Source organism: Carassius auratus, chromosome 7 (genome assembly GCF_003368295.1).
Source record: "Carassius auratus strain Wakin chromosome 7, ASM336829v1, whole genome shotgun sequence".
Taxonomy (NCBI): domain Eukaryota; kingdom Metazoa; phylum Chordata; class Actinopteri; order Cypriniformes; family Cyprinidae; genus Carassius; species Carassius auratus.
In genome coordinates this window covers 11,328,815-11,342,034 of record NC_039249.1, presented here as the reverse complement: position 1 = coordinate 11,342,034, position 13,220 = coordinate 11,328,815, and the positions used below count along the sequence as shown (strand labels likewise).

Genomic DNA, 13,220 nt, shown 5'->3' with positions numbered 1-13,220 from the left:
CAGAGATACTCACATTACTCCGTATTTCTACATCATCACTAGCTTTTATTCTCTTGAAGTCTTTGATCCAGAAAATCGTTCGTCCCGTTGGCTGTCCCACATCACAGCTCAGAGTAACTGTGTCTCCAGTGAACACTGAACTCTGCGGCTTTACACTTACTTTGGGTTTGTCTGTAAATATTTCACAATTCTGAGTTAATGAACAGCTTTCTGTCATTATGCATGACTACTTATGACTTTAGTAATTTATATTAATGTTTAAACGTTTCTACACCTTTCAGCATATTTTCAGTCGGTCACTCTCGACGCCACGTCGGTGACCGACGAATATGGGATATCGCTTCAATAGACCAATCTACTTTGAGTGTAAACTAAACGAGCCAATGCACATTGGCATGCAATTATTGCATCCAGCTGCCGCTGATCACTGCGTGAGTATAAGAGGGCAGCAGGTGCAATGCATACCAGCTTTTCGCTTCGGAGCCGAGCGTTAGTATTGCTCTGCTCAACTGTGTCTGCTGTGAACTACGAGTTCAGCACGCTCTCTGAAGCTTCCTGTGTTGGCGAGAAGGCGCTTCAGCGGCGGTCGTTCCTGTGTCGAGTGGATTGCACATTTCAGGCTGCACTACCCCTGTCGTGTTGCAAGCGATCAGTTCCCCTGTGCGCCTCAGCACTAAAAGAGCATTACCTAAAGAACAAATTTCTCTAAAAGAGCTTCACGGGTGCATCTTTGTAAAGACGACGGATCGTCCTTATAAGGGTGCCGTTTCACCCGTGCGTTTCTGGGTGCGGTCGTTACCTGTCAACGGATGATGGTCACGATCGCTGCCTCACGTGTCTGGGCGTCGAGCACGCTGAGGTGGCTTTCGTGGATGAGTCATGTTCTCACTGCGGGAATATGAACATCTTGGAGCTGCAAACCAGGCTCCGCTACCTTCAGGGGGGCGGAGTCCCGTTGCCGCGATCTGGGGCTCGTTCTGGCGGCCGACAGATGAGAACCACTTCCGGCAGTAGCGCGGGTGGTTTGAGGGTCACAGTGGTGGCAAACCCCGCATGGAACCAACCCTCTGGGGACCACCACTCCTCTAGCACCTCCGATCCAGTGGAGCAACCCACGGAACACGCTGGGCCCTCTTCAAGGAGCGTACCAGCGGTATCCAGTGGGACTCCCCCGACCAGATGTCGATCTCAGCATCGGAGGGAGAGCTGTCGGATGACGATTCAGCTGCGCTACTGTCCTCTGGGATGGTGACAGAGCCTGAGTCGGATCCCGAAGTGGCAGCTATGCTTTCCCGGGCCGCCGAGAGGGTAGGGCTCGAGTGGAATCCCCCACCACGATCCGAGCCCTCGCGGCTGGATGATTGGTTTCTCGGGGTGGCGCACGCTGGTTCTCAGCGCCCCATGCCATTGCCTTTCTTTCCGGAAGTGCATGATGAGCTCACAAAGTTGGGCCGAGTCCCGTGGTGGGCGTGGAAGCGCGGCACTCACCGGGTCCAAATTACACTGGCCTGTCACCAAACCCTCACTCCGTGGTCAGATCTTGCATTTCTCTGGGCAGGGTTGCCCCTAGAGCAGATCTCCAGGCATGCTGTGGTTTACACGGATGCCTCCACCACCGGCTGGGGGGCCACATACAACGGGCATGCAGTCTCAGGGGTTTGGACGGGCCCGCAGCTGCAGTGGCACATCAATTGCCTAGATTTGTTAGCAACGCACCTTGCCTTGAACCGTCTCAAAGGTCTCTTACAAGGCAAGCAAGTGCTGGTCCGAGTGGACAAAACTGCGACTGTTGCGTACATCAACCGACAAGGTGGTCTGCGCTCTCGTCGCATCTTGCAACTCACCCGCCACCTCCTCCTTTGGAGTCAGAAGGTTCTGAGGTCACTTCGCGCCGTTCACATTCCAGGCCTGCTCAGTCGTACAGCCGACGAGCTGTCTCGAGCAATGCTCCCGGGAGAATGGCAACTCCATCCCCTGACGGTCCAGCTGATTTGGAGGTGGTTCAGAGCCGCTCAGGTACACCTGTTTGCTGCTCCAAAGACCTCTCACTGCCAGGTTTTCTACTCCCTGACCGAGGGAACTCTCGGCACGGACGCACAGGCACACAGCTGGCCGCGGGACCTACGCAAGTATGCGTTTCCCCCAGTGAGCCTTCTCGCACAGAAATTGTGCAAAGTCTGGGAGGACGAGGAGCAAGTCTTGCTAGTAGCGCCATATTGGCCTACTCGGACCTGGTTCCCCGAACTAGTGCTCCTCTCGACAGCCCCTCCTTGGCTGGTTCCTCTGAGGAGGGATTTACTGACTCAGAGACGGGGCACCATTTGGCACCCGCGTCCAGACCTCTGGAAACTCCATGTTTGGTCCCTGGACAGAACTCGGAGGTTCTAGGTGACCTACCTCAAGAGGTAGTGAACACCATCACTTCGGCAAGAGCACCGTCTACGTGACACGCCTATGCCTTGAAGTGGAACCTGTTCGTTGAGTGGTGTTCTTCTCGCCGAGAAGACCCCCGAAGATGCCCGATTGCAGTCGTGCTATCCTTTCTGCAGCAAGGGTTGGAGCGAAGGCTGTCTCCCTCCACCCTCAAAGTCCAGGTTGCTGCTATTGCTGCGTACCATGACCCCGTGAATGGGGAGTCTTTGAGTAAGCATGACCTCATCATCAGGTTCCTTAGAGGGGCCAGGAGGTTAAATCCATCCCGGCCCCCCCATATACCCTCTTGGGACCTGTCTCTAGTGCTTAAATCACTACAGCAGGGCCCATTCGAGCCTTTGCATTCAGTTTCTTTCATTGAAAACTCTGCTCCTGCTTGCTCTGGTCTCCATCAAGAGGGTAGGGGACCTGCATGCATTTTCGGTCGACGATTCGTGCCTAGAGTTCGGGCCGGCTGACTCCCAGGTAATCCTGAGGCCCCGGCCTGGCTAAGTGCCCAAGGTTCCCACTACACCCTTCAAAGACCAAGTGGTGAACCTGCAAGCGCTGCCCCTGGAGGAGGCAGACCCAGCCCTGCCCGTCCGAGAATTAAGGTGCTACGTAGACCGGACGCAAAGCTTCAGGACCTATGTGTATAGTCCACGGTATAGCCTTAGAGCCTGTGTTTCCCCGGCAGACTTCTGCCTTCCCAAGAGGGTTTTAATCACCTCAAATTTCTCCTTATACTCCTAAACGGATGCTATATGTGTATTTGCCTCCCAGACCTCCTTCGGGAAGGATGGGGCTTCCGCAGCGTCCCGGCTCCAAGCGGACCGGGTACGTTTTCCCAGTGTTATCCAATCTCACCCAGTGAGGTAGTGCTTTGACAACGGTGAGTGGAGCTACTTTTTCTGAGCCCTGGCCTACACCTAATAGGGGTGTAGGCGGCTCGCACAGGGCACTGGAAGGGGCAGCACCCATGGCGCTTTGATAGGGATCCCATATTCGTCGGTCACCAACGTGGCGTAGAGAGTGACCGACTGAAAGGGAACGTCTCGGTTACGTATGGTAACTCTCGTTTTAAATTTAAATTTTCCTTTCTCTTTGGAGTGTTACAAGCTCTTGGATAAAGAAGATCTTTAAAGTTGTAGTTGTTCAGGCACAATGCTATTTTAAGGAGCTGAAAATAGACTGCACCATAGACCAACTCAAACCTGGTCTAAAGTCTGGCGCAATGTTTTTTCTTTGTTATTTAAAGAGCGTACACGTTGCTTATTAAACACAGGGACGCACAGCAGCACACAAACATGCCAAATATTTAAAATTAAAGGATTGCAATGCATAAGAATTGTTTGTGTTCTGTCTTTGCGCTTGCCAAATTCCGCCATGTAAATAGCAAATCCGTCATGGCACGAGCACAACTCGTGCCATGACGGGAATGGGAGATGAGACGATGATTGGTTTATTGAACGCTATACCCAAAAAACACCCATTACTCATTAAGAGAATAGGAACAACCTGTTTAGACCATGCACCCCGCACCAACCTTTATCATTTAAAGAAGGTTTTTTTTAATTTAAATTTTTTGGCTGATCTTATCTGCCAAAACACAGATTCGCCGACTTATTACGCAAAAAGAGACTGGGGGAGGCATTAGTAATTTTACAACAATTTTGCTTAAAATGCCTACATTACATGCATATTTACTTTTGAGTTGAAAATAACATTTATAATAATACATTTATTATTATTATTATTATTTAAATTAGTAACATGTTACAGTCACCAGGGGCATTCTAGGCTGAAATATCTGGTTTAAAATGGCCTGGATTCATGTTATCTGCAATGAGTCAAGCCTATTCTGTCATACTGCTATTAATAATCCATCACAAAGCAAAGGTTTCATTGGCCTGAAGTTAACATATAGGATCATTATATTTTTATTAGATAAATGACACAGGAAATTATTTGTTAGATTTATAAAAGTGAGCAAGTTCCATCTGGGAATCAGAGGTGAGCATATTTTGGGGCTGAGCAAGATCATGATGACTCACACAACACAGTCAGAGTCACTTCTTCACTCCATTCAGAGGTGTCTGATTGTCTCTTGACACAACACCTGCATTTCTGTGTGGACACTGCAGTGATGTTGAACTCTTTCTCCATAGAGGCCTGCTCTCTACCTCCACACTGCCATGTGTATGTCCATCCTTCACCCTGTATGTCACATGTGAGAGTGACTGTATCTCCAATCAATATCTGTGATGGTTCAGGCTGAACAGTCAGAAGAGGTTTAGGTCTCTCTAAAAGAACGGAACAACAACAACAAAACATGTATATTAATAATGAAACTATTTAAAGGGTTAGTTCACCCAAAAATGAAAATTCTGCCATTAATTACTCACCCTCATCTAGTTCCAAACCCGTAAGTACTTCGTTCATCTTTGGAACACAAGTTAAGCTACGTTTGATGAAATCTGAGAGCTCTCTGATCCTCTATAGACAGCAATGCAACTGAAATGTTCCCAGACCCAGAAACATTGGTGAAATAGTCCATGCGACAAAAATAACAAAAATAATGTGTGTTCTGCTGCTTACATTGAACGCACGCATGCATGTGATGCTCTCTCCCAGTGGTGTAACGAAACAAAGTAAAAGTACTTCCTTACAGTACTTAAGTATTCTTTGGGAGTATCTGTGCTTTACTTGATTTTTTATATTTTAGTCAGCTTTTACATTTACTCCACTACATTTCCTAATTAAAATGCATACTTTTACTCCAATACATTCACCATAGTTATATTAATTACTTGCAATATAAAAGTCAGAACACCACAGACTGCAGGAGAGCAGGTTTGACCAATCAGTGATCTTGCGTTTGCGAGTTAGACTCATAAAAACACCTTAGCTCGTATGCAAACAAGAGTGCGCCGCACACAACCGTGGATGATTTCATTTCCCACTTAAGTTGAGGCTATATCACCAAATCACACACAGAGTGCACGCACATTGATTTATTCATTTATTAAAAGTCAATATTCCAGGCATTCTAAATTGTAGACTGCAAAAATGCTTCTGTATGCTTTTTATATTTATATAATTTAATATGGGCCTAGTTAACAATCTATATTACACAAAGAGTACAATTTTCTGCAAATGCATGAAAACATTTAATTTAATTTAGACATAATATTGCCTGTTTTTGCTAAATTTTGCTAACGAAAATAGTTCCAAAAAAAGCACTGTTTTGCATCTATATATATATTTATTTTCCATTTTGCATTTACTTATACTTTTACTTTCAATACTCAAGTACATTTACCATTTTAAAATTACTTTTTGTACTTAAGTTGAATAAATATCACATAATTTAAGGCTTGTACTCAAGTAATATTCTAAACGGTGACTTCAACTTCTGCCAAAGTAATTTTCTGGTAAGATATCTCTACTTTTACTTGAGTATGACTTTCAGGTACTTTATACAACACTGCTCTCTCCACACTGCTGCAGACAAGATGAGGAAAACAAGAATTGTTGAATAAAGTCATTATTTTTGTTTTCTTTCCGCATAAAATATATTCTCGTAGCTTCTTAAAATTATAGTTGAACCCCTAATGACTCTACTACGTTTCATTACTTACTTCTTTACTACTTTAACATTTCAGTTGTGTAGCTGTCTATGCAGGGTCTGAAAGCTCTCAGTATTCATCAAAAATATCTTAATTTGTGTTTTGAAAATTTACATTTTTGGTTAACTATCCCTTTAAATCTGTTCAATCCACCTTTTTATGAACCTGCCATGTTTTAATTTATGAGCGACACTTCCAGTTTGAGGAACGTCAGCTATTGCATTTGTGCTACAAATAATCATTTTGTGTCAGTTTGACTGTATGAGCTGTACAGTTTTTGTCATGCTCTGTTTTTTACCATGAGTGAAATAAAGTAAAATTTTGTGTTTTTGTATGACATCAGGATCACAAGAATATCTGTCACAAGAGCTTGGTTGTGATTATTATTATTTTCTTGCATTCTTCTGTATTAATATGAAAAAGACAACAGACACTTCACATTTGTGGTCTGCTCTCAGATTGTTTTATTTTTTCCACTTTTCACTTCTTACTCCTATTAGCAGTGTTTACTGGAATCTTTCTAAAGCATGGAAATACAACATTTGTCAAAATTAACTCTAAACATTACACAATACACGTACATATGAACATTACATAATATAAACTTTATTTAACACGTTCCATAATTCTGCTGCAGAGACTTTACTCATCTGAACTAATTTGTAGATATTCTTACACTTTTAAGTTTCCTTTTGATGTTTGATGGCTGAGAGGTGAGAATCATGTCACCTCATCTGTACAATAAGACAAAATAGCTCAACAAATACAATTTTACAGTTTAAAAAAAGAAGGGAAGATTTAAATAAAAATATAAATTACCTTGAGTGCATCCAGGGGAGATGTTGGAAATCAACACTAAAAAACAAAAACAAAAAGAAAATCACATTGATTTATTTATGATGCTGCTTCAAAATGTCATATGACTATGAATATCCTTAAACCTTTCACATTCATTTTAATGTTTAAACTGGCCACTTTTTAGTATACAAGTATACTTCAAGTTTAACAGTAGTAAACTTTAAATACAAAAACTAGTTTAGCTTTATGCTTTTAATTTGTACTGCAACTATAATAAAAGTGAACATATATAAACTGATAGTTCACTAATTAAATACTTGTAGCATTTTAAGTACACTTTGTTTAATACTGCAAGAAAACAAAATTCTACTATATACTACATTTTAAACAAAAAGCTGAAATATATATTATCAATTGGAGATGAAAATGTAGATAGAGCCGATCAACGCCCCAAAGCTTGACAGTCATTATCATGGGCGTGGTAGTGGGGGGGGAGGGGGGTTTGGGAGTGGACCTGACTACCCAGGGCCTCGTCTAGGGAGAGGGCCCTTTGAAATCCCATCAATTTTTTTTTTTTTTTTTTTGTAGCCTAATTCAAATTAATTGGGACCTCCAATTGATGTCATTATTCATTTCAAAATATATTGATAACACCAACTGAGAGAATGAACTCAGTGCCAGACACTCTGGACCCCCCCAAATGGTTTAGTCCGCCCATAGACGGCAGCCGGCGGCAAACAAGTAACAAGAGTCTAGAGCCTTGGAGCCTGATCATGCTGCACAAAAAGCCCAAAGACGTTTCTCAATGTCAAGGATACTTCCTTGGTAGGACTGATCCTTCCAAGTCACCTCCTTCAGAGGCTAGGTGAGACTCCTCTTTAGCATACGGAGAACACGTAAATGTAACAGGCTAGCAAGTGCATGTAATTGCGTCATTACGTCAGTGAAAAGGTCCGTTTGAATAACGCTGTGAATGGTATCATTAAATTACTTTGGACATCTTAACTAGTTAATTATAAAAGGAATGCCGATGACGCAACCAATTGTTAAATGACAGGTCCGGTTCAGTTAACCATTTGTATAATTTACAATATCGATACGGTAGTAATTTGTACTGGCATTTAAACTTCAAACTTTACTTATTTACTACAGTTATAACAAATGTTTGGTAACGTAAATAAAAACCGCTAACGCTCCGACTACGTTAACGTTCCACATTTTTGAACTAGATAGCAAAGCTGCGTGCATAGGATTGTGGGTGATTTGAGAGCGTGAAGAGCGCGAAGGATACACATATGCATCCTTTCCTGTGTATGGGATATTCTTCGAACGAAGGACTCAGTCCTTGGTTGAAATTCCGAGGATCCTCGACATTGGAACAGTCCTTCGACGGATGTCGATGACGTAGCATCCTCAAAATACTGGCTTCCGAGGATCCTTCCTTGACATTGAGAAACACCTCATATCGGGCTTTCAAAAAAAGAAAGACAGGAAGGAAAAAAAAAGGAGGCAGAATGAGGGGAAGCAGCTGATGACTACTTTCTTTCCAAAAGGTGAAGTGAGTTTGCTTGTTATGCACCCATATCCAATTAAAGTTAACGCAGTCAACTCCATACAGCTGCTCCTAATGTGTGTATGCTAATGTTATATCTTTAGCTTAGTTTGTCAACCAGGCTGCTTGTTGCTGTAAGTAAATTATGAGCCAGGCCAACTAACGTCAGGTTGCCAACATTAACCAGTTTCAGAAACAACCAGTGGTTCTGACACACCAGCAGTAGCAGCACTGGCCAGTCCTGGCTGCTTTTCTGGAGATGAGGCTGAGACTGAGAGCAGAAATGAGGAAAGACAAGCTGAGATCATTGCTCAAAGGGCGAGCTCCCCCCTTGCTTCCTAATTTTGAGTTGTTTACCTTAAATAAGTAAGCCTTTTGATTCAATGTGTGTGCTATTGCCTAGTGCTATTGGAGTGGTGGAAAGAGTGGCAGCACAGTGTAAAGTTACTAGCCCTACTATTGCTTATAATGTGTGATATATTCTCAAACTCCTTAATAAATTATCTGCCTATATTTCTGCACATGTAGATGTGCCTACCAATGTCACTGTGTTCTCAAGTGCACACAGGTAATATTGATTTGAGCAATAAAGCAAATTATCATTTTTGTTTGGTGAAAAGCCCTATCATTGCAGCACAGTGCTGTGCTTAAAAGCTATAGTCAGTGCTCAATAAATTCATGATGTTATCAAAGCCTATGAATAGGGTTGCAAAATTCTGGGAATTTTCAAAGTTGGAAAATTTCCATGGGAGTTAACAGGAATATAAGGGAATTAATGGGAATGTACAAAACTGAAAGGTTATTCCTTTAACAGGGAACTTAAATATAGTTGAGGAAAATATATTGTTGCATAATCTTGGCTAAAACAAGCAGATTTAATGCAGCACACTTAAATATCTGCTATTACATCAAATGCACACTGCAGATGGTGGCAGCGGAGAGACATCTGTGGATGAACCTAGCAGACATCGGGAGGAAAGAAAAGGCTTTCTTCTTGATGCTCAGGTTTTGCCTTCTGAATTTTTCAGTATTTCTGAGCCCGAACAACATAGGAGTCCTGGCCTGTCTCGATCTGAGGATCAAAGACGGGCACAGAGGGCTATTGTCGCAACTCGCGCTCCTCCTGTGGGCAGGGGTTAGAGGAATCGTGGGTCACAAGGAGGTAAGCAGAACCTAAGGGGTGTGATCTAGACGAGGCAGCGTTCTTTATCTACTCGTTCCCTTTGGGGATTTTTAAACCTCTGGAGTCTAAGAGGTTATCAGGAGAAAATAGCCTCATAACCTCAGAGGGGTTAACTTCTTGTATCCTGCTTTTATCCTCCTAATTCCCCTGTAACCACCAGCTCTCCACCTGATCGAGATTAGGTGGAAACCTCTTGCATAACAGTCTCCTATGCTGGACCTATAATGTTTTTATTGTTCTATATTCATAGCAACCACCCTACCGATGGTCCAGACTAAGAGGAGGTGCCCCTTGAGCGGGGCTCCAGTGCAGGAGGGTGGGTGAGGGGTCTCCTGGCCGCTTAGTGGTGCTGTCGCATCTAGCGGAATGTGGAGATGGCAGTTACAGAAGTCTTCTTGTATATGCTGCCTCAAGGTGGTGCTCCCCTCGCCCGAGGTTTGTAAAATTGAGCTTGCCTCTCCTGTGCGATTCAGTGCCTCTGCGATGGTTAGGAACCTTTAAATACAGTAGCTTTGTGTACTTTCTCAAAACCACATGGTGGTCAGTGTGCACGCAAGACTCTGCAAACTTTCTAAAAACCTGTACGATAAGGGTTACATGCTCCGCTTCGTTCCCTTTCTTGAGACCTTGCTTCTCTGGGCTCCATTCATCCAGTGTGTATTTGTTTATACACTTCAAGCATAGCTTCCCTCAACATGAGGGGCTATTTGGGTGATTCTCATGGTAATTTAGCAGCACTCCTCTTTTTCCAAAAAAGGGTCGCCTATGAGCGCGCTACTCTGAGCTTGGAGTTCTCCTCTCATATGAGACTGAGTTCTCTGTTTTTTCCCCAGAGCGCTCCAGTATTGTTTCCATAGATCGAGTTGATTACTCTCAATCATACTGTTTTGAGATACACCATTCCATCTATTAGCTGCTCTATCAGAGTGCCACGAGAGCCCCTCCTTAGAACAGTATTTGAAAATCCATGCTGTGCACGCTTTCTGAAATCCACACTGTGGTAAGTTCGCACGCTAGTATTCTTTCTTGACTTGGTAAAAGCCCCGTTCATCTTGGGCGCCACTCCACCTATGTATCCTCGGATACCTATCTAAACAGGGTGTTGCTACTAGAGAACTGGTGAGAAAGGTCTTTCAGCAAGCTTATGCGTAAGCTAGCAGTAGCCCCTGTGTGACAGACAAGACTTGGTAGAAATGCTAGGTTCTTAGCCGTATCCCTTTAAAGGAATCTTTCCTGATTCCAAGCCTTCAGCTCTACCCCGGGCCGAGGCCCTAACAATTAAGTTGGATATGTAGCTTAGGCCTTTTGGCCATAAGAGGGTACTGTCACAGACAGCCGTCTTAATGTCCCAGGGGCAACTCCCATGGAAATGGTTGAGTTAGTACTTAGTGCTCGCCATGATTCTGTCCTGCACTCCCCTCAGCATGGTGGCGTGGGTATACTGTTCCCCAAAGCAACCCCTAGAGGATGCAGTTCGAAGTTCCCTCGAAAGGGAACTGTCTCGGGTTACGAATGTAACCATAGTTCCCTGAGTAGGGAACGAGACACTGAGTCCTCTAGGGGAACATCTCGTTGTGACCCGTGTCTGAAGCATACATTGAAAAAACACCAACTTGCTGGCCAGCGACAGCCTCCGACGTCACTACCGGCGTGACTATTAATAAGCACCGGGAGAGCACGTCATTATCTACTTCGTCTGAAGCTTGCGTCCGAAGCATGGCAGGGAGCTAGAGGACGCAGTGTCTCGTTCCCTACTCAGGGAACTATGGTTACATTCATAACCTGAGACAGTTCATGAAGCTTGACATGTTTGTGAAGTTTTGAGAAATTATAGATTTAAACACTGGAAGTGGACTCCCTTTATAACCTAAATCGGTCATTTTAAATGTAGCAGTTGAAATTGACATCACTACATAATTTGTTTTTATCCTTGACCTTTACTGCGTTGGTCTGTGATACCACACTCAGACACCTATTGGAAAGGTTCTCCTTCACAGACCACCTCATTAGTGCCACTGTGCTGCAAGCAGACAGGTTTGAACAGTACAAAATGATGTTTCCTGAAGATGCATAGAGCAGAAGTTTGAAGGCCTATCCAGTGCTTGACAGGAGTAAGCTGAAGACAAGAGCTTAGTCTCATCTACTGCAAGGAAGAGTTCAGAGCCAGTTGCGGTGCATTGAACATGCTCCAGCTGTTTATGGAGAACAATCTTGAGGAAGTCTTTTCAGAGACTGTAACTCTCCTAAAGATTCTTGTAACCACACCCATGTCAACAGCAGAAGCTGAGAGGTGCTTCTCATGACAGGCTTTAACCAGAAGGCCATTGAAAAATTAGCAAGCAAGAATGAATGGTAGAGCAAAATGTATTTTTAAGTAGTGCTACTGGCCAGTAATTAGGCAATATTAATAAAAAATAATTAAATTCTAATATTTTTTTGCACCAGCCGCAACTGGCTGTAAGACAATTAGTATCTATTGTATCTCTGTTGTAGTGTTGAACAGCACTGGAGATATAAACAGACACCTGCTTTGTCCTCTGAATTTCCTCTTCAGATCTTTATAGCAGTCGATAACAAACGGAAAGTTTGAGGTGAGCAAAGAAGTGTGAAGAACATTTATGTGCACTACTAAGAATATCTATGTAACGGGTCATGATACAGATAAAGCCATGGATGAATACAGATCTTATTTTCCATGTCATCAGTGATTCATGGTGGAAGTGACATCACTGTGGTCATAGTTTGCACGAGTCTTCTCACAGCATCATCTACATATGGTTATTATACTGCTTAACTATTCAACAAAACAATTCCAAGATCAACAAAAACTGATATTAAATCAACAATGTTCAGCTCATAAGTTATATATCACAAGTAAAGACTACATGTAGACGCACTACCTGTTAGTGAAGATCAACTGAAGAAAACAAAGACAGCACATCAGAGTATTCTATCTTCACATACTGATATTATGAGCTAAAGACAATGACAATTTATTTATAAAGCACAATTAATTACAACTTCCGTCGACCAATGTGCTTTCCATTAGGTCATTAAAAACAGAGGAAAACACAAAACAAACCAACAGAAAATTTATAAAATCATAAAAATATCTCAACAGCCAAATGCTTTTGAAAATAAAAATGTCTTTAGCCTGGACTTAAAAATATTAAGAGAAGAGGCTTGTGTAATGGACAGTGGCAATACAGAAAGCACAATCTCCCCTGAACTTAAGCCTCGACTTTGGGGTAAAACAATAGATCCTGGTTGGAAGACCAAAGAGATTTAGTTGGTTGATATTCAATCAGTAACAGATTAAAATCAACTCTAAAGCAAACAGGCAACCAATGTAGCGAGCATAAAATAGGAGTAATATGCGCCCTCCTTTTGACCCCACACAAGAGTCTAGCTGCAGCATTTTGAACAAGCTGCAAGCGGGATAAAGCTGTCTGGCTAATCCAAAAATAAAGTGAGTTACAGTAGTCCAGCCTAGATGAAATAAAAACATGAATTACTTTTTAAAAATCTTTAAAAGAGAGTAAAGGTTTAGCTTTCGAAAGCAGATACAGCTGAAAAAAGCAAGTTTTGACAACTGAATTTTTTTGTCGGTCAAACTTTAAGCCATCATCAAATGAAGCCAAGGTTT

General features: G+C 43.0%; 1 protein-coding gene across 1 annotated transcript in view; it reads right to left on the bottom strand.

Moving 5' to 3' along the window:
* Window positions 1-4,448: 4,448 nt before the first annotated feature.
* LOC113105380 (peroxidasin homolog) overlaps window positions 4,449-13,220 on the bottom strand; it is a 51,322-nt gene continuing 42,550 nt past the window's right edge. Inside the window, exon 6 of the mRNA XM_026266416.1 lies at window positions 4,449-4,715. Coding sequence (XP_026122201.1) covers window positions 4,453-4,715 — 263 coding nt within the window. The 3' untranslated portion in view covers window positions 4,449-4,452. The remainder of the gene's footprint in view (window positions 4,716-13,220) is intronic.